The 22543-nt window shown below is 32.8% G+C and overlaps 2 protein-coding genes across 3 annotated transcripts in view; both read left to right on the top strand.

Annotated features, from left to right (window-relative positions):
• Positions 1 to 2827: 2827 nt before the first annotated feature.
• Positions 2828 to 7545, top strand: LOC122527903. 2 transcript variants are annotated; one of them, XM_043652481.1, is made up of 3 exons: positions 2828 to 2853; positions 6875 to 7135; positions 7217 to 7545. In XM_043652481.1, exons 1-3 carry the CDS (start codon positions 2843 to 2845, stop codon positions 7500 to 7502), a joined length of 558 nt encoding a protein of 185 aa, XP_043508416.1. In that variant the 5' UTR covers positions 2828 to 2842; the 3' UTR covers positions 7503 to 7545. The 2 variants fall into 2 exon arrangements, with proteins under 2 accessions (XP_043508416.1, XP_043508415.1); XM_043652480.1 differs by lacking the exon at positions 2828 to 2853 and adding an exon at positions 6656 to 6792.
• The window catches only part of LOC122527901 (transcription factor SPT20 homolog), a 31887-nt gene continuing 16725 nt past the window's right edge, over positions 7382 to 22543 (top strand). Inside the window, exons 1-2 of the mRNA XM_043652474.1 lie at positions 7382 to 7684; positions 19645 to 19896. Coding sequence (XP_043508409.1) covers positions 7565 to 7684; positions 19645 to 19896 — 372 coding nt within the window. The 5' untranslated portion in view covers positions 7382 to 7564. The remainder of the gene's footprint in view (positions 7685 to 19644; positions 19897 to 22543) is intronic.

Below are 22543 nucleotides of genomic sequence, written 5' to 3'. Positions count from 1 at the left end.
GTAATTAACACCGATATAGGAATCGAGGTAAAGTGTTCTTTCATATGGATTTGCACGAGGTTACCTTTCATGATAATATTTCATAAAATTCGTAATGCGAATTGAAGAACATATGTAATTTGATCAATTTACATATTTTTCGAGAACATTAAGATGAACCAATGACAATATAATCTGAAACAAATATTTCAGAAAGGATTATATACATTGTATCTATGCATTGAAAAATGAATGTGGCAATAAATCCGTCATTCACTTTGATGGCGAGAGTGTATTATTGTTGTCCAATCAAAGGAATGAAATCCTGTTAGATTTCAAGCAACTGCAAAGAATTTGAATGACGTTGATTGATTAATAACATCCTAATTTTTTATTGGACGTTATTTTTCCAACGTCAATCTTGTTCTGCTTGATTGACATCAAGAAGTATTTATATTAATGATTGTTTAAAGTTCTCCTTTGAAACTTTAACTCTTTCTGAACATTTTTTTAATATAAAAGAAATAAATCAGTATAAAGATAAAACATTCGTTTTATAAATATCATGTTACTTTCAATAAGCTTTAAAGAAGAATATATAAAACGGTTGCAATGTAAAACTCTATCAATTTCATAGATTAATTGCCAATTATTTTACACTTATTTTCTTTTAATACTTATAATAACTTAATTCTAAAAAAGAAAATAATCACTAGTTTCCGAATCAAAAGTAACCTTTAATATTGTTTTACAGAAATGAATGTTCAAAAAAGAGGGACAGTTTCTATATATAACGTGATATCTTTATATCTTCACGCGACAGTTTAACCGGAGAAAATCCCATTCACGTACTCGAATCAGTTGGAACCAGGTCAAACAGAAGAGATACGCAGTGTTCGCGCTTTGTTTTCAATTATTACGACGAATTACGAGGTAATCTTTGTCTTTTCTCCAGAGCACACGTTATACGAATATGTAGGTACTTCCTAGAATTGCCAGGAATTGCAGAAAACGATGAGACCAGAATTCACGATGCTCGTGCGATCACTCGCGGGTGTAAATACGTTTCCCACTTTCTCTACGAGTCATATGTCTTCGTACGAACATCGATCCTTGTCCATCTTTCATTCCTGAACGATTTGATCGATTCTAATTCTAAAGAAATGAGCATGAACAATGCGTTGATAATTGGAGTAAAAGCACAATGTTTTCTAGAAAAAATGTTTCTTTGGCAATAGCTTGATAATGACGTATTTAAAATTTTTACACACGTTAGTAGATTTGAAGAAGGAATTTTATATATTAAATAATATATAAAAAGAATATATGAATATATTATTCAGTTAAAAATAATTACTGAAAGTTACAGCGTTCTGTCTCTTAATAATTATATGATTTGTGATTATTGTAAAGGATATAGAAAATAGGAAAAGAATAATGAACATATCCTGAGTCTAAATAATCATATTTTCTGACCTTGATAAATTCATTTCTGATACGAATAAAATAGAAGAATATATCTCGACTGAATTTTTGAGCGAATCACGAAAGCAATGAATATAAATACTCAACTTTTTTACCTTTTTATTCAAATGCAGAATCTACGTTTCTATAATAATGATTGGATAAGATGGTTTAGACTGATTTTCAATAGTGGCTCGATAAGTTTAATTGATAGAACGATATGATAAATTTATTAAACATTGCAACATATTTCGTGAAACACCACAGCTTGTCCATCATCGTTCCAAGTGAAAGAAAGAAGAAAGTGTAAAGATTGTCGCGGTTCGATACGTTTCGTTGTTTTTTAACGATTATTTTCGATATTGATAGAATCGACGCAACCGGCAAAAAAAATTACGAATGTTGTGCATTATAATCAAAGCGTTTTACCATAAAATCTTAATACTCCACTTCGGCGAAGTTGAAGAAAAAATGCAGATGAATGAGATATATATTTTCATCGCGCATAAATTGTACACTATTTCAATTAGATGGCTTTTTTTTTATCAAGATTGCTTATTGTTCATTGTATTGAGTGAATTCGAACAATTGGCCAATGTATTACTATCACGCAGGAATATCTATACTATATTTGCTTTCCATAAGATGTAATTTAGCTTCAAAATAATTATAAAATTATAAAATTTGCATAATTGAAATAAAATAATGTGAAACAGAAATGTGAAAAACACTTGGAAAATTGGGATTTACAATTGAAGAGAATAAGTAATTATAATACATCAAATTATTTAAACATAATTGACCAGTCTTTTTAAGTTTATTTTGCAAATTACATATATTTAAAGATTGACATATATAATAGATATATCACTTGGTAATGGTAATCAATTTAGTCGATGAATATAATTTGCTAGGTAATTTATTTACTATAATAAAAGACATTCAGATCTAAAATCTTTCATAGAAAATTATTATCTGCAATTTGTATAAGAAAATACAAAATGCTGTTCTCCTTTACTGAAAGTTAATTAAAATATTAAAATATTTATCAGTAGTGGTGGAATCTCGTTTGCATGACAAGCGGGCATTAAAATTAATTGTCAGTAATTTAATGGCTGCTCTCGAGTTGTTAACGTAGAGTTACCAGGTGTTGCATTGATCATTTCCTCGTTATTTCCCTTTCTTCTCTAGATAACCAGCGTGATCGATGTTTTCACGTTTGTCCGCGTATTCTCAGAAATAGTTACCAATTCAATTACCCATTACGTTGGACGGAAAATTTTCTTGGTCCAATGTGGTGCCAGCATGTTTATTGTTCGTTCGAAGATACAACATGATGAAATTAATAATTATTTCTTAAACTTACCTTGCAACTTAATTTGCATTTTGATGGCCCACAATGTACAAGAAGTATGTCTTTTGTATACTTCTTACTAATAACGTATTTGTCTGCACGTCAAAATTATCTACATTTATAACTATTATAATCTTCAAGCGATATACAGTTTGATCTTGGTCTCTAGATAAACATTTGTTATGTTAATGAACAAATAAGAAACTTAATTATGTGCTTCACTTTCTATACTTGCATGTAGAAACTTTCATTATTTGCCAACTCTATTGTTAAGTGTAAAAATCTAAAATTTAATATGAAATTCTCACGTTAAAAATATAGGTGATCGTGAAAAATGTTCGGTGATATTTTCACTCTGTGAAACAAGGTTAACAAGTCAGTAAAAATAAAAGAAGTTTAAAGTATAATGCGTTTCGTTTGTCGTGTGCAGTGTGCAGATCATCTGCATAAGTACCATTTACGTGAGAACGATGCTAATAAGAAGCACGTAGATTTTCGTGTGCTGGATGATTAACGATGTCTAAAATCAAGAAAGAACGAAGAAAAATTTATCTTTTTGTCCTGGTCGTCATACGCAATTGCACAATAATATATGAACGTTGTCCGAAATGCGTAATACATATGCATAAACACGTGCGTGGAGTTTTAATATTTTAGCCTTTCGAGTTATTATTTAAATACTATATTGTTATTTAAAAACTACGAGGCAAATACTACATTGTTATATAGAAACTACGAGGCAGTTCACTTTTTAGCCTAAATTTGACTTAAAAAAAGAAAAAATCTAGAGTCAAAGAATTTAAATCGAAGAATTTCATTGATGACAAATCCACAGTATTTTGTAAAAAATGAGTGACGTTAATTTAATTGTTACGTACAAGTTTTTCATTTTACATTGAAATACTGTCGTAGATGAAATTTCATATTTTAGTCACGTAATTAAACGTTTTATTATTATTTAATATTAGACAAAATGTAAGAAGATATTTAAGTGAAATTTCATTTCTGATGATCTTTAAGAATTGAAATTATTCTTCTGTGCAGTGTTCCAAGGAAGAGTGTTACAAGTTTATTTCGTCCAAATGTGTATTTTGTTATGCAATCTGATCTATTGTTTGTTAGGATATTGTTTATTAGGGTTCTGTAACCATGCGATTCACGAAGAGAGGGTAGTCATGCGATAATATTTTATCTGTTTATGTAAATATATTATATCCGAAGCACATAAGACGTAATTTTTCGCGTTAATTATATTAACAACGTTTATCTTCCTGTCTATGTTTTGACGTATGTACATAATTTAAACGTTAGATGATAACGTAACTTAATACGTGTACGTTGCTGGCGTTTATCTTTAACTAGACACACATTCTATAGCGAAATGGCTGCATTAAACAGATATCACCGCGTTTGTTTTTTAAATTTATGCAGGTATTCTAGTCTGATTTATATATTAGTGACTCCAATAATATAAAATTCCTAAGTGATTGACGTTGAATCTCCGTTGAAAATTGGAATAAATATCAATTTTGGCGGGCATGCGATGGAAAATATTAAACTGCTTATATTTTAGTAGTGTAAAGTAGAGTTAAGGATTAAAGTAAACGAAAATGCTACTTGTCTCAGAATAATGTTTACTAAGTGTTTCATATCTTGAGGGAAATTATTTTTTAAATCGTTCGTTTTGAATTCTTCATCATTTCATTACACTCATTTACATCTAAGATAATTTAAACAACAATTTTAACTCTTGTACTATATTTAATTAATCTGTAAAATTTACAAATCAACCAACTATATCGTAATGAAATTTCAATTTCAAAGGTTTGCAGTTAAATTGGACGTGAAGCATCAAGAATCGTCGAAAGTCATCGGAGCTTCTCTTTGCCTAAATACAGAGTCGCTAGATTGCAGATGATTCTGAATAAGCTAACGACGTGAAATTTCGAAAGTACTCAGCCGTTGCTCGTATGTTAAATGGATATCGATAAACAAAAGGCTTCCAGCGCTTCCTTCTATCCATAAGTTTACGTTTTTATCATCTCTGCCGATGGCCTTTCATTCTGTTCACTGTCACGCATACGCATCCGTCCACCATTAACCAACACTGTAATATGAACTTCCTCGGTTCTTCTGGCCGGTCATTTCCTGTACATACATATATAGATTACATCGCTTCTACTTACGACGTACTCTCGTCTGTCGCGCTTGAAAACTTAACGTGAAAAAAAAAAAAAAAATCACTTCTTCACCAATCTACATCTTTCTTTTAATCATACAAGATTTGGATCGTTAATCTCTTAATTGGAACGGATGAGTTAACTCGTCACCGAAATTGCCAATATCTTGATCCCATCATGCAATTCATTTGTTCGAAGATTTCCATCTTTTGCAATGTCGTCTTCTTACACTTTTGTCTATGTTTGTATTTCTATCGGAAATTATTTCCGTTTGTAAACTCAAGTCATATAATAATTTACATTTGTAACTATTAATTTCGAAGGTATTTTCATTTAATTTAGAATTTATTAATACACGTAAAATTTATTATCAGTATCAATCTGTTAATTTTATATACGATTAATAATATTAAATTGTATGAACTTTTGTCTCGAGAACAATTTAATTAATGTGCTTTAAATTCTATTCAGTTAAAGTTTAGACAATTCGATAATTAATCGTTTTGATATTCGAGATTCATTTATAATAGAAAAGTAAATGGTATAAGAAAGATAAATTATTTACAGATGATGTGCCACGTAAATTTTTATTGTTGCTTTATTAACATGTTTGTTTCTCTTTCATTTTTAAGAGAAATGGAAAATTGTTGTTCAGGAATTTATCGTTTCTGAAACTCCGCTTAGTCAGCGCATAGTTTAATCGCGATTGCAAGAAAAAAAAAAAAAGAACATAAACCACTGCAAAGCGCACGTGATGCGTTACAATTTAAGAGTTAGTGAATGAACGCGATTCTTTACATAATTTCTCTTTTTCCTTTGCCTTAAAAATAATCATTCAACAATTGCTGAACGCCATCTCTCGTGCACGTTGTATACAAATGCAAAAGTATGAGTTATTTTACAGTAAAAATAGGACTTTTCATTATATTTTTGCAATGTATGACAAACTTTGCATCTTTGAAATTAATAATTTGGAAAATGGTCAATTTACATAAATGTAAATATAATATCCATGTATACACTGTCAACATAAAATGTTAGTAGTTTAATTTACAGTGGTAAAAACATAAATGAAAAATGACTGTATAATTATATCTTCGTTAAAATAACAAAGTTTCTTTAAATATTATCAAAAAGTACACATTGTAAGGATTGATGTAACGTGGATGTTCATGTAGCCTCTTATGTAATTTTTACTGATTACAGCATTCGTTTTATTCATTTGATATTTCACAAACAATGTACAATTTATTTACTCACAGTCAATTACAGATGATTTTTATTCTTTCCATATTTTATAATATATATGACAACTTTACTACTTTAATATATAATGTAAATTCTTTGTTACCATCAATACCATTTGACAGTATATTGATCACATGAAAAAAATTATCATTCTATTATAAATAATTAAAAATATCATTTTCAAAATTTTTCTTAGAATCTGCTATTATTTAGCTCATCTTCCTACGATAAATAAACGTAAAAATGAAAATCATCATGTACGTTTCTTGAAAAATTGATGAAAGTTTGGCTGCTGAGAAATTCAAGTAACAATTCAGTGTAACAGTAACGCAACATCGTTTCTAACAAACATAATATGTTTCAGATAGCAGTAAGCAGACGTTTGTAACACCAGTTCTTCGCGCCGCTATCACGCGACCGCGATTTACATCTCGGCGAAGAGAAAATGTTTAATCGCCTTTCCCGAAAACCGGCGGTGCCTTTCCAATTACATACATCGTCCCTGCCTGGGCGAAACAAGCCGCAACTCGTATGCAAGTCGCACATACGCGGACAGACACGCGCCTGGTAAATAACCATATGTCCTTTAAAAGTCCAGCCAGTGAGAGTTCCACATTCAAAAAACATCACAGTCCCGTCTCTGTTCCAGGGCCCGTCCGTATGTCTGTCAGATTGATGCAATTTTGCCAAAGCAGGGGAAAAACGGGATACGAGCCCGTGGGGGAAAGGTGGGGGCGAACGAGCAGCAGGTGGAGGAGGGCAGAGAACGAGAAAAACATTGCAAAACTTGGCGTTCGAACGTTGATCCCCACACATGGGGATACGAATGTAGAGAGAACCACGGTGGGATACGTCGTTGGACATATGTAGTATATATACATGCGTTACATTCACACGCGTGTATACACAGGTAATATTACACACCTGTGTTTATGCTTGCACATACGTGCAGACGTAGCCACGGACATTTCGGTCTCACCCACGGTTACAGGCACACGCTGGCGCTGTTTAGAAAGTCCGACAACGAGAACACGCTAAGGTACACCTTGGTACCAGAAGACATACCCATCAGAAAGGTGTACCAGAAGGTTCAGCAGCTTCAACCAGCTGGTGGGGGTAACCCTAAGCTAGCGGTGTCAGACGGTGCTGGCCGCTCACTGCTCGTCGATTCGCCGAGCGATCGACATCGAAGTGTTCTCGTCGATCGAGGAAACGAGAAAGAGAGAGGATTCCTTGAGATACCAAGCAAACATCCAGCAAAAGGGTATCGGGCGTAGTCAGAGTCGATTTGTCGTTCAGTGCTTTCTTTCGGAGGAAGAAGATAAAGGTATCAGGGAAGATGGAGAAGGAACAGCCGGATTCCTTGGCGACCGTAGCCGTCGTCTCGGAGAAGATGCCTCATCCGCCTCATAGTAATTACGCACCAAGCGAGGTGTACTCCTCTGCCGAACCGCCACCGGTAAGCCTTCAGTTTCCTTCGTATATTGAGAACGTTAACAGGGAACCTCTGTTTTCGTGGAAGGTTACCGAGCGAAACAGTTTCTTTCGTATCGACGTAGATCGATGTTGTCTGGTCAATATATTCCACGACTGATCGAGATTTAGATTTATTTCGAGCAGAGGTTCTAGAAGCACTGTGCTGTAGATGGTTTTACAAGGATGCTGAAACTTGGTTTCGTTTTAGTTAAATAGTCTTCTATAATTATTTTAGTTAAATATTCTTCAGTATTATAAATTACAAGTAATTTGTTGCCGATTAACGATATTGAGCTTAGATTTCTCATTTCACGATGCAAAGTTCGATTTCATTTCACTTAAATATTTCATTATAGTCTAAAAACGACAGTGACCAATAATGGAGTCTTTTACCTGGAAACAGGCGTGCGATTTAAAAACAGTTTGACATGGTGCGTGACTCCATGAGTTTGTTTGATAACGATCGCATTGGCAGCAGTATTATACACATAGACGATTGTTAATTAACATTTCTTTCAAATATTGGATTAGTAGAAGATATAATTTACGAGAGAAATATAATACAAGAGAAGAGAAATGTAATATAAAATTAGAAGAGATATATATTCAAAATCATTAATGAAAAATACACGAAGAATAAACTTTGAAATGAGAAAGTTTAGACAAAAAAGTTACCCAGCCAGACATCGTGTAATGGCGTGTAAATAAAAAATTTTCATTTTTCCTCTCGTTTTTTCTCCTTTTTTTCTTTAACAGAGTGAACGAGCGTTATATAATATAATTCTCGTTAGCGTTGCCTCATAAATTGTATTCTGATCTTTAAACGAGACTTCGCGGTTGATACATTTACCATCGTGCTAACCACAATTAGAATAAAACGAGCTTACGTAAAGACTTTTGCCAAAGATGGAAGAACGACAAAATGATTCGTTCTCGATCTCGGCTGAACAAGTAGCACAAGCAGAAATGGTTGATGATAAAATGTGCCGTGCCGATTACGCAGAGGAGATTAAATATATGAATGTGTTCTTTTGCGCAGCAACGCCAGCGCAGGAGAACTGTCACGACGAAGTTGTAAAAATGTATGCAAGGACGTCGGTCTCAGAATAAGTTCGCAGTTATAAGCGAAGGTGGTTTCCAGCTAGTAATCTCAATAATAATCATACATAATTAAAACTATTTTGCAACTAACTGACTGTATAATTATAAAAAAAAAAGTATCTCATTTCAATATTTTATCTTGGATAATAATCTTTTGGTGATTATATTAAATTACGAGTACGTAATGGTGGATAAATAGAAATAAATTTCACGCAGTTATACTTAAAGTTACGAGTCGGGGACTCGATTTTTTTTGAAGAGAAAAACTACCAAGAGGACCAAGGCCTCGCTGACTCGTTAGAGCTGGAGGTCGGATTACTCGAAAGAGCCGTGTAAAATTCAATAGCATACAGTGTGCTATAGATCATGTGGTATTCTTTCAGGCGAAGTTCTCAAATATATTTAAAAAAAAAAAATACACTCCGCACGGAGTTGACAAGAAACGTTAGCTTGAGGCCTAAGAACCTTCGAGGTCGATGAAAAACGAGGACTTCTTTTTCCTAATTTTTCATCGGCTTCGAGTAATAGAGGAAACATTTGATCCTCAAACAGATTGCCTTCTCTAACAGTCGGGGAGTAACGTTGCATTCAAATGAAAGGCACAAGGTTGATAGAGAGATAGATAGACTAGACAGTATAGTCTGCTAATATATTAATAAACCAGCATAGCGCGTGTGAACAGAATTGCTGTAAGAAAAATCTACACTTTTTTTTGTAGAAAAGTTCTTTCACATACGTAGTAAGAACTCTCAGTAATCTAAAAATAAAAATCACACGACGAGTTAGATCATTTCTCTGAATAAGAAATTTAAATGGAGTTGGATTTAAAAAAAAAAAAAAAAAAAAAAAACAACAAACAAATTCTCTCTGTCAATTAAAAACAGTTGAAGTTAATATTAAATTTCAATTCTTCCGCTAGATATACAATGATTTCTACACATACAAACATATTTAAATCATCATTTTCCACAACTACTTTCCTTTCACATTTTCATTTATTCATGTCCAAGATACGATCTGCAGGTATCCCGTTGAAAATTACAAAGGCAGTTATACAACGTAAAAATCAAGTTTCATCTGAGGTAAAACAATTCACAGCACGTAAGAGGTTGATTACCAGAATTAGCTCTGCTTATCACGCGGAGTTTTGCAAAATTACAGGATAAAGAAGATAGATCGAGCGCGATAGATTTCGTCATGCAGCGGAAACGATGAATTATACCACGGCAAAGATCGTTCTGGCTTTGATACAATTTCGAATCGGGAGCGTTGTTCGACCGGTGTTTTATAAAAGAGCGCGGAAATCCGTGCAGCCAACGTACTTCCGTGAAAGTCTCTGGAACTACGTTTAATTGCGCGTACCACGCTCTGCCATACGTGTCCGTCTGTTTATTTGCTTGATCGATCAAAAGTCGCGTACAAAAACGAAAGAGACAATATGTAGCCGATGGTGGAAACAATCACGCCGCTTTTTATATCTGGCACGTTTCCGCGAGCGTGATATTCTGTATACTAGATAAGGGATAAACGTGTTTGGCTCGGAACGTGTTTCTCAGGAACGAGATATATTTCTCCACGAAACGAAACGCGCTGCCGCGTATTGGCGAAAGAATTTGTCGTTTAATTAACCGCAAACTTTCTCTGTCAATAATCGTTGCGATTGTCAGAAGTGTCGGTGTGAAATGAAAGTCCCCCATAAAACATTGAACGCGCTTTCAAGATTGGCCGTGTTGTCGCTTCGTTTCTTTCTTCGTTATTTCCAATTTTTTTTTTTTTTTCTCTTGTCCGTAAAGGAACTCGACGAACGAGTTTTTTTTTTTTTTTAAAGCTTTCGCTTTGAAGAAATTAATTTCAAAGATCTTTCAAAAATCAAGATCTCGAAGTTTTATTCTTTTTATTTTTTTTTATTTTTTTTTACTGAAGGCCCGGAAATATCACAATATTTAAATAAATATTTTATATTATGTAAAATGTCAGACGTAGAGTGGTGAATAATATGCGATTAAAGGTAATGGCAGAGGGATACTTTGTCGTTTAATTATCCTCTCGAAAAATACAGTTGCACTAGGAAATCCCAGAGAAATGGATGATACTTAGGAGACGTAAATGACAGTACTCATAATTCATGTTTACCGTAGCAACACGTTCGTGTGCGTGTTCGTTCCAAGTAAATAAATGCACTGTCATAAACGAGTGATTTTTCAACGAGAGTCCGTGAAAACAGTTAGCTCGTATTGCAAAAAGGAGAAACGAATCTCCGTGGGAACATTCTTTAAATTCACCCTATAAATTTGAAATGAGATGTTTGACTTAATGATCACATAAATGAAATGATAGCTGGCTACATTTCCTACAATTGAATATTATTTACATTGGACGAAACAATTTCACAATTTTATATGATCTTGTTCGTATTGTTTTTCCCTATCCGATCGAACTTTCATATGTCGTTAACGTGATACGATATTATGTTCTGCAAAATCATGCATGACGCGGTTTTCAACATTGGCCACGCTTTTTTTTTTTTTTTTCTTTTTTCATTCGTTTATTTCATTGAAACCGGAAACTTTCTATCGCTCGTGAACGCGGTCATTCGTTGCTAGTAGAAACTTCTATGGTTACCGCTTAACAGCCTGTTGTTCTTTGAGTCTCAAAGATTTTACACGGAATTTAAATTTCCATCCTCGAACAGTGCGTGTTCTCCACGACGTCAGTGTTTGTTTCAAATCGACACAACAGAAGAACATTAAATAGAGAATATACATTCACGGCCAACAACAGTAATATTTCACGTTCTTATCTTCGAAAAAAAAAAGTTTTCAACGTAGTTTCTACGTATTTTTTTATTTTTTTATTATTGTAAGATTGCATATTTTCGATGAAAAAAGGAAAACAACTTTGACGCAAAGTATTTTTGAGGAGATCTTATATACAAAAGAGCAATTGTAATTTTTAAATAATTACGTATGTTTTATATGTCAGAAATGACATTTTCCTAAAAGAAACCATAAAAGACGAAACCATTCACATAGACGACGCAAAATGCTCTTGAAATAATCCGTGACTAAGCGCACTTACTTCCCCTTTCTGTGCTTTAAAGTAACGTTTCTTTTTGCTTCTATCTGTAATTCATATAATTACAAAATTTGAAAACGGTATTCGCTACGACGACCGCACCGTTTTTCATTGTACGGCAAACGCCGACGAACGAGAACATTTGTAAGACTGACAGATTTCACCTGCAGCGATTTAAACCTGCGTTTCTTTTTCAATCGAAGCGTGACTAGAATCGTACTATTCGGGTTCTACGGAATTCACAAGTATGTGTCTCGAATTTTCATATAACCTATCCGAGCGCGGGCAATTACGTTTTCCAAGAAATCACTGGCTATTGTGGAACCGACGACAATTATATTATATACAGCAATTTACTTGCAAATTTATTAAAATTGATTAAAAGTCGATATTATATCGTTTCAAAATTGCAAACTTGTTCATAGATTAAACGTTCCTCTTTTCTTCTAATCTTCTTTTTTGTAATTTAAATCCGACCTCATAATGAAACGTAACGTGTACGTAATTTTCTTTGATTTTTGGTAAAGTAATTAACAACTAAAATAATTAATGCTAATAATTAAACATAAATCATCGCGCATTTATAATTATCTCTCCTCTGTATATTTAGATACATTTTGTCAATTATTTCATCCAACAGCAAAAACATTTGATTTTACGTTTGCAAAGGATCTAATCTCGAATGACGGCCGCAATACGCATATCGTGTATGCCTGGAGACTTTAATGCTTGGTTCGGAGTCATCCGCGGGACAAAGTTGGGAGCACACGGAGACATATGTAGATAGTAATCATTTCATAATATGGCCATCCTGCTATTATTTGAATAACAAGTAATTGAAACTTGAATTTCCTGCTGATGTTACGTAACATGATCTTTTACAATACGCGGATACCATTTTTTTTTTTTTCCTTTCATCAGCGGTTTTTCTTTTCTAAAAGTTTTACGACGAATTGCTCAACGAATATCCGTTCACAAGATTTCTCACGTGTTCAGTTAAATTCCTTACACTATGTAGCTTTCAATTCAATTTTTAATTAACCTCGCGCTGTTCGATTTCTCTTAGGATTCAGGCTCTTCTCAAATCGGGACGAGAATCGTTTGTTAAAACGTTTCCAAACGATCGATCTTGCTTTCAACGAACTTTGCGAGGGTTTACGCGCGATTAGCACGATCGAGATCGTTTCTTACGTAAGTATTCGAAATATATGTGTATGTATTTCAATACGTCCGTTTCGCGGAAAAGCAGAAGTTATTTTTAACGCTCTCCGGTTTTCTCAATTAGCTTTTCCATTCGTTTGAAATGGAATTGTGTACACACACACACACACACACACACACACACACTGTGTATATCTACACAATGTCAATATTGCTTTAGCGATTTAAATCGCGCGTTAATTACGTATATTTAGGATAATTTGTTTGCTTGGAAATTACCACAAATATACCACCAACTGATTTTATAATTCGTGGTTGATGCCACGTAAAAAATAATTGCGCTAATTGTCACGGAATTTCCAAGCGTATCTCTGTAAGTCCGTTTATGACAACGGTTTGGATCGCGGAAGGAAAGATAGGCGTTTCTAATACTCTTCCTCCATTTTAATTAGACGGAACAGCTATCCTCACGTGCTAAAAACGAAGTCCCGTACGCTTGGCTTTAACCGAGTCGTTCGATGTGGCTCCTTGAACTTCTAATCTTCAATTTTATTTCGGTTTTGGATAGCCAACCGAGTGATAACTGAAGACCGAGTCATTATGCTGAAACCAATATAACGATTTATCTCGGCCAAGTTCAGAATTCTGTAGAAAAGACCATTCTGTTTTCTTAATAATAAATCCTATTCGAACCATCGTGGTAAATGGGGGTACTCTCTCTCACCATTTTATTGTTCAATATATGTACAGGATCGGGTTTAATTAATAATAATAACGCCGGACATCGAAACATCGAGATGATGTTATTTCTAATAATGCTTTGCCCATTTAATATTTTTAATTTTAACTTTTATATATATTTATCATATATATAAAAGTTAAAATTAACTTCGAAACATCGAGATGATGTCGTTTCTAATAATGTTTTGCTCATTTAATATTTTTAATTTTAACTTTTATATATTATTTAATTATATGTTAATTATATATTATTCAATTATATATTTTTAATATATAATTATAAATTATAATTTATATATATTTAATTTTAACTTTTATATATATTTTATATATAATAATAATATATAATTATAATAATTATAATATAATATATATAATTATATTATAATTATTATAATTATATAATATTTTATATATATTTCAAATATATGTATTTTTATTTTTAATTTTAACGAATTAATAATGGATGATCTGCAAATCAAAATAATACACAAAAAGATGTCAAAATTAAATTTTTTTGAAGTTCAATATTTATAGATAAGTATTTATCATCGAATGTCAGCTTATTATTTATTGGAGGATCGTAATGCTGCTTATAGATACAACGAATAGAAAGGCATATTGAAGAGCCAGTTTTTTTTTTTGACTCTCCAAGTATCGTGAGTCATCAGATCATCGTGGATATACCATTTAAAAGCATTCAGTAGGCGTGTGTACATTACGAACCACAAATTTATCATTTTTTTACTTTTTTATACTTGACGAAATGGAAAAAGAATTTTTTAAATCAAGTTTTATATTCCACGTAGATATTGAAATACTTTTCTCATGAAAGGAGTAACAGAATAATCGAATCCTAAGATGAATCTTATTTTATCCCAATATTTGTACAATTTAACACTCATTCTGGTATTATTCTAAATAGAAAGATTTGTATTCTCTTCGAAAATATAAAAAAAATTTCCCAATAATTGACTTGTCACACAAAATACTCGTGTTAAATTTTGATAGATTATTCAATGGATCAAAGTTAAACCTGCAGCGTACTATTGGCTTCTAAGAAAAGACACAAGTTTCGCCTTCATTTTGTCCATTACTTCGTTGCTGGATAATATGATAATCGACGACTGAATGAATTGCGTTTTTACAGTTTTACAAATATCTATATTTTATAGAGACCAAGTGCAAAAAACACGAGTGACACGGTTGTCAGTTTTTCTACCCTAATCAAGCAATCTAATCTATTGTTTGTTAGGAATCTATCCTGTTTGGAAAACCATAAAGAGCCGGGTAGTCATCCGAGTACAGTACAATATCCTGCTAGTAGATAGAAGTGATTCAGGACTTTCGACTTATAGACAGTGTATGTATGCTGGTACAGGGAACAATGAGTCAAGGCACACTGTCGAAGAAGATGTACACGTTTAAAAAATTTTGTCATGCAACACACACACATGCACAAACGTATAATAATCCTTTGGCACTGTGGAGTGTGCCTGGCAACAGTGCCTGTTTACTTTTGTCTGGCAGATCGAGCAGCATAAAGGCAGCCTCGGATGGCCTACTATCTCCTCGAGGCCTCTCACCTTAGAGTCGTCCATCCACATCGAGGTCATTACGAATACGTACAAGTACAGTCCGTGTCACAAGCGTTTGCCCTTTTCAATTAATTTACCAATTAAAGCAGCAAGACGCAATCGCCAGCCAGCCGTCTGAAAGCCAGGTTTTCTTTCCCATGGGAAAATGTTGAACCCGCCTCTCTTGAGATTCGCAAGCTAGTTTTCATGCCGTTTTCACATTTACCCGTTAATCGCCAGAGCAGTTGTTTCGTACGAAGCATTCACAGGGAAAATTGGAGAACGTCAATGTTTTTTTGACGACTGATTATGCATGTATGTGGTATCGCGAATCGAAACTTTCTGAGTTTTACATTTATTTTGACACATGAGAAAATGTGAAGTTAATGAATATATATGTATAAAATATCTTTTGTATGTGTATATATATTTATGTATATATATATAATATTTTTTGTATGTGTATATGTATATATATAATATTTTTTGTATGTGTATATATATGTAATATTTTTTGTATTTTATATTATGTGCATATGTATATATATAAAATATTTTTTGTATGTGTGTGTATATATATATATATATTTGTATATTTTGTATATATATATATATATATATATATATATATATATATATATACAAAAAATATTTTATATATATATATAAATATATATATTACATATTGAAAGATAAATTTTCATTTTTTGAGAAATATTAAAAACTTGGCATTCCTCCTTTTGTACTACTCTTCATTTTCTATAAACGTTGTTGCAATTTCCCTTATTCTCTGAAAGAAGGTTTTTGAAGTTATACATTGCATTGATGATTTTACGTTGTATATCGCTCCTCTTAATGAAAAACTTTTTTCTAGTCTGTTCCTTACGATGCTTATTCATAAGAGAGGCGAGCTGAACTAGAAGTAAAATAAATCGACGCACGAAACACGTTGAAACGTTGAAACTTGTAGCTAATCGGTGTAGTATGTAAATTTCTTCGCGTGTTGATGCATGATGTACAACGGTGATTTATCCTCATGGTAACTGGTACGTCGTTTTATCGTTAATCTCGCGGGATTCTTCCTGATTATTTACGTAGTGCAACCGATGTCGAAATCGATGATGAGAACTATACTAGTAAAAGTGCCTATTTCGAACCTATTTGACGTCATGTTTCTCAGTGTATTAATGCTTGAGAGTTGATTCGGTAGTTGAGAATCATAATAATATAAATTTAATATTTGAAAAATTTCCTCAAATTAATTAATATAACTTGCAAGTTTATATTTTTATGAATACAATTGAAGGTACTTCATTTATTAATTATCGTAACGAATTTTAATTTTTATTTAAGCCCCCTTTGTAGTTTCAGTTATGACCTTACTCCGTACAAAAGTAAATTTTCAAAATGTCAAAGAGTACATTCAACTTTGTTAGAAAATAAAATTACAAAAATATTTTCAATTTGTATGTACATCTTACGTTTCTATTTCATATTCGTTTTCATGCAAACCGCATTCACTTTTCACGCGGTTACTTTGCCAGATTGCCTATTTACTTTGCTCTTCAATTAAAATATTTTATCTAGACATAGAAAATTTATCACTGCCAATTAATTACTGGATGTTGCTTGTAATAATTAACATGTTAATATTACACGAGTTTATCTATATCGAGCGATCTAAACGAGATCTTCAAGACAGTGGCAAAGTTTTCTGATTCAGAAAGTCTTTAAGCAGCAGAACGAGTTCGAGACGTCAAATAATAGTGTCAAAGTACAGTTATCGAGCAGCCAGTCTTACTTTATCGGATTTATTCCCGTGGCTAGCTACTGTTTCTACATCTCACCTCATCCACTCATCTTCACACCGATCTCAAACGATTTTGCACGGATAGTTGATGCCCAGAAAATTGCGGTATTGTTGGCATGATCTTCACGCTTGGTTGCTGAAAATAAGATCTAAGATCTCTTCTCATTGTTAGACACATAGTTGGGGGATGTTCGTCGAAGTATATTTACTAGCCGCTTATTGGAAGATCGGTTACACCGATCTGATTGACAGTTTGCTACACAAAGCAAAATTTTATTATTAGACTTTTTCTAAATTAAAAATTCGTCTAGCTGTCAATGAACTCGGTTGTATTGTTTACGCAGTTGTTTATTATTCGATAAATTACATTAAGTATCAGTCTCAAACAAAACACAAGACAAAATTTAACTGTCTTTGAAATTCGTGGTTCGTCTAGCTATACTTGTTAGCGAAAATCATTAGTTTCATTGATTCTCCAATGGATCAAAATTCAGTCTTATTGTAAGAAATGAAAAATAAACTTCAAACGGTCGGTATGAATGGTGGAAGGGAAACGCGTGTTAGAAAAGAAACGATGAGATTTTCCAATTCCATTTTTCACTTTTTCCCGCGATTAGCTTCGCGAAGTGGGAATGGCGCGAGACCACGCGAAAGGAGAGCGTGAAACGACAAAAGACCTCGACTCGGTTGGCTAGCCAGCATGAAGTTCCACACACGTTCGTGCGATTGCACTCTGCGTGTACACATTTTGCATTGACTACATTATCCTGTAATGATTCTTGCGCATATTTAGTAACTACAATGCACGCGTCTGTCCTGTTTGCAGAAACGCGCCGCGTTTACAGCGAATTCTCATCTCCCTTTGAATGGAGAAATCAATAAGCGTTGCTTACAATCTCCGTTTCGAAAGTTGCTAATTTCCAAGCCCCATTTTTTTCACAATTAGAAGTGAGAGTTCAATCGTTCATTTAGCAGCGTTAAGAAGATTAAAAAAAAAAAAAAAAAGAAAAGAGAACAGAAAGTTCGACTAATTTTTAATGCTACAAGTAATTGCAATTTCAATTCGTTTTAGCAAAAATGAAAAAATAAAAAAAAAGTTGTGTCAAAATCTGATTTGAAAAAATAACAAATGTTGGATCTACAATTTGGTACTTTATTTTCAAATTCAGGTAATTATAATTCATTTCAGTGAATCATAATCCCTATCTGATGTATTATTCTGTGGTTATTACATAAAACAGACGTGCAAATATTTTATGAGACAATAAACGAGCGAGAGACTTGTGCTCACGCTGAGTAACAATGTTTTGATGTAAATTATCTCATTTGCATCGAATCGCCTTTATCATTTGATTAATTACATATGCCAAAAACCAGGGAGATAAAGAAGATAACGATGTCAGACGCAAAGTATTTTTCAAAAATAAAGATCTTCTCATTTATTTACTTCGGTATCTTACAAATTAATAAGTAAAACTATTTAAATTTCATAGTTGTCGGTTCATAGTTTCAGTTTCAATACCCTGTGTATAATATAAATTATGTTTCTGAGCTGTAACATGCAGAAGTAGGAAATAATTTCAAAGTGAAGAATTTCTAGAACTATATTAGAAATCGCACAAAGGAATGAGCGTGAGATGATTTAAAAAAAAAAAAAAGAAGAAACCTTGATGGAAGTGTAATTAAATTTATGCTACTGGCTTATTTCAATGTAGTGAGATCATCACGGAAGTCAGTTTAGTTATTTCTTTCTTCGTCTACGGCGACCAAACATAACGCGCGCGATATAATCGCAGAGATATATCTGTTTGATTAACATAAAATAGAAACGACAAGAATAGAAACGACGGAAAATGTCGAGTAATGAGATTCAGATTGAAAGAGGTATACTTATATCGAACCAAACTGCTTCACGCCGGACCTGTTACCCGGATATGTTTGTTTCTATTTTATAATTAAACCCGGAATAGTAAGTTAACAATGAAGTTATTATTTTACAAATCGGTGCAACAATACATCGTGGAGCCACGCTTGACTTGACTACGTTCTGATTTCTGTCAAGTCATTGTACAACGCTAATTTTTAATTCTGAAATGCAAAAAAATACTTGACGTCAAGAAAAAATTTCTTACACCGTGTAGATTTTTGTTTCTCTTCTTTTTTTTTTTTTTTTACTTTCGTTTAAATTCGACACAAGATTATCTCAATTACTCCAGTAATTAATAGAAAAATGATCAATAATACATAAAAGAATATAATCAGAAATCTGCAATTATTGAAACTATTCGAAGCTTCGTTTTCAAGAGAAAATTGCTCGGTGTCGTGCGTGATTAATTTTTGATCAGACAAAACAGCATAATTTTAAATTGTTTTCGCACGTAGAATGTATTTGTCTTCCTGTTATGTTGTCATATAATAAACATTTATAACTCTGTCACTTCGAAAATTCGGTTGAAATTTTTATTTATTTATTCGCAGGCGTACATTAGGCCAAAGAGCACGGCGGTTCAAATTGCAAGAATCGCGGCTGTCACCTTGGTGACAATGTCCGTGGTCCTTGGAAGCTTCATCCTTGCAGGATCCTGGGTCCAAGCTCGAGCATCTTGCACACCTGAATCGATTGCTGCAATGCAAGCTGAGCTTAGGTTGCAGCAACAGCAGCAACCATCATCGATTACGTATCAGCAAGGTGAATTCTTGAAGCATCTGCAACCTGAAGCTCTCGTTCAGGTAGGTACTTTATAAAAATATAGTCAGATCTAAGCCATACGTGTAATCTTCCTGTAAAGAGACATTACTTTTGTCTGGATAAGTTACAGTAGTTTAAATACAATTAAAGGAATTACTTTGTGTGATATTTCACAATTTTTCCTGAAATAGAAAAATGGCTTCGTGTTTAAGTATCATTGAAAATTCATTATATAGGTATCATATTTATATTTATTCACATATATTCATTATATAAGTGTTTCATGTTTTAAATTTCTTGTAATCTGTTAATTGAAAAAAAAAAAAACAAGTTAATTCAATTGCTGACAATCTATTTAGAAACTCTTGATTTTTTACTTTGTACTGAAAATACACAAATGTTCGTATTTATAAGAATCTTGTGGTTAAAATTAATTTCCAACCATGTGATTCATTTAAAATTCAATAAAGAAAATTTCTTTATATTTTCTTGCAAAAATAAACTGGTATAAGGATAAATGGGAAAATATTATCAGAAAAGAGAGCTGGAGCGTTAAATACAGTTCTAACATGTCAAAAATTTCTCTTCTTCCATTTTTTTTTTTTTTTTCTTTTTAAATACATGTACGCTTCAGACGTTCTGGGGTAAGTGCCATCACAGTTACTCTTACCAAAAGGAATCATTGTCTTCCCCATTACCAGATCCTTGAGAAAAAAATATCCCTATTTTTAGGCAATACGACGATTTCCCGAATCCTGCACACTTGTGTGGGCCAGCCGTCGCCAAGCGCTCAGGCTTGTTAGTGACACTTGTCCTTCGACGTCCCTGTCTCGATTATGCTAGAAAGAACACTCGGCTACTCCGACTAAGGGACCCTCTTTCGAAGGATCTGTTGATAGATTACTTAAAGACAGCGTTTTGTACTTTCAACTGAGCAAAGTAGGCTCTTCTGCGCGTAAGAGTTTAAAAAGGCTTCTCCTGTTTTAAAATTTTTTTACGGGGGCCCCCCCCCCCCCCCTGGTGTATTCTGTCTCGCTCGTTCGACATGGAACCAGCTTTCGAGATTTCTAAATTTTCACCTCGATTTTAACCGATTGTAGAAGATCAGCCGGCTGATCAATCGATCAACGATCTCAACGATACTTTCCAGCCGAGTGCAGCCGTTTCGGTTTATGGTGGAAAGTAAGGAAGGGAAACGCCGGCGATAATTGGATTAACGCCGAACAAAAGAATCAATTTGCTTCACATTAGGCCAGAAGAATTAAGAAATGAGATTAAGAATTAAGAATTAAGAACCAACGTTTGAAAGTCTCGAAGAGATTTTAAACACTCGGTCAAACAGTATCAGTGAAATATGAAAAACCAGGAGTGTTTGGCACATTTTGAGTTAACTAACGTTATCACGAAATTTGATCGCAAATTACAAGTTGCTGGCGTTGTTAGAAACATCCTTCCATAATAATTGCAAGTTCCAATGTATCACATCAGAAATTATGTAAAGACCGGGAAAATCTAGCAAATTTAAATTTTACAAGATTTCATTTCTAATTGCAAATTACAAGTTTCCAATGTTTATAATAATTATTGTCAAGCTTGACGATGAAAACGGAAGGAAAGCTCTTTAAAAAGAGTAGGTTTATAATCTGCAACTTGTAAATTTGTCAATTCATCGACACTGTGCAAAAAGAAAACGATGTAACAAGTCAATTTTTGTTCAGTTTATCTTGCGTCGAGTGCCTAAAGCAATTAAACCTTTTGAAGCAATTGATTTCTATATTTGACGTGAACTACTCATCTAAAAAGGATCAGCATCACGCTTGACTAATCGCGCGTTTGCGGGAGATGCAAAAGTCAGGTAAAAGTATGTTTAAAAATGAAAGTGAAAGTCAAACGAGAAAGCGGAATGGTTGTTCCTTTGCCGCGATGAAGTTTTTCAATGATAAGGTTGAGAAAAAGAAATCAACTGAGGATCGATGCTGAACTCGAAAGTTAAGATCGGAATTATTCATATGAAATGCTAATTACAAATTGACTCCTGTGTTGTAAAAAATTTAATATTGTAATATTTCCTTTCATTTCTCAGTTAACTTTTCGCTCGTCCATTAATTTGATTTCTCTTTTAAAAAAGAGAATATTATTTTAATGATCAATTTTAGTGACCACGTAATATTATTTACAATATTACTTTAGTAATCAATTTTAGTAACCACGTAATATTATTTACAATATTATTTTAGTAATCAATTTTAATAACCACGCAATATTATTTACAATATTATTTTCAATAATCGATTTTAGTAACCACGTAATATTATTTACAATATTATCTTAATAATCAATTTTAGTAACTACGTAATATTATTTACAATATTATTTTAGTAATTAATTATAGTAACATTATTTACAATATTATTTTAATAATCACGTAATATTATTTACAATATTATTTTAGTAATGAATTTTAGTGACCACGTGATATTATTTACAATATTATTTTAGTCATCAATTTTAGTAACCACGTGATATTATTTACAATATTATTTTAGTAATCAATTTTTGGTAACCACGTAATATTATTTACAATATTATTTCAATAATCGATTTTAGTAACCACGTAATATTATTTACAATATTATCTTAATAATCAATTTTAGTAACTACGTAATATTATTTACAATATTATTTTAG

Source organism: Frieseomelitta varia, unplaced genomic scaffold (genome assembly GCF_011392965.1).
Source record: "Frieseomelitta varia isolate USP_RPSP 00005682 unplaced genomic scaffold, Fvar_1.2 scaffold_238, whole genome shotgun sequence".
Classification (NCBI taxonomy): Eukaryota; Metazoa; Arthropoda; class Insecta; order Hymenoptera; family Apidae; genus Frieseomelitta; species Frieseomelitta varia.
Note: the sequence above shows the minus strand (reverse complement) of the source record. Positions and strands in the feature narration are given on the sequence as shown.

Coding starts and splice junctions, on each gene's coding strand:
- LOC122527903 (XM_043652480.1), top strand. CDS start 6,671: ATGTTTAATCGCCTTTCCCGAAAACCGGCGGTGCCTTTCCAATTACAT. Junction 6,793..6,874: donor CGCGGACAGACACGCGCCTG/GTAAATAACCAT, acceptor TCTCTGTTCCAG/GGCCCGTCCGTATGTCTGTC. Junction 7,136..7,216: donor TCACACGCGTGTATACACAG/GTAATATTACAC, acceptor CCACGGTTACAG/GCACACGCTGGCGCTGTTTA.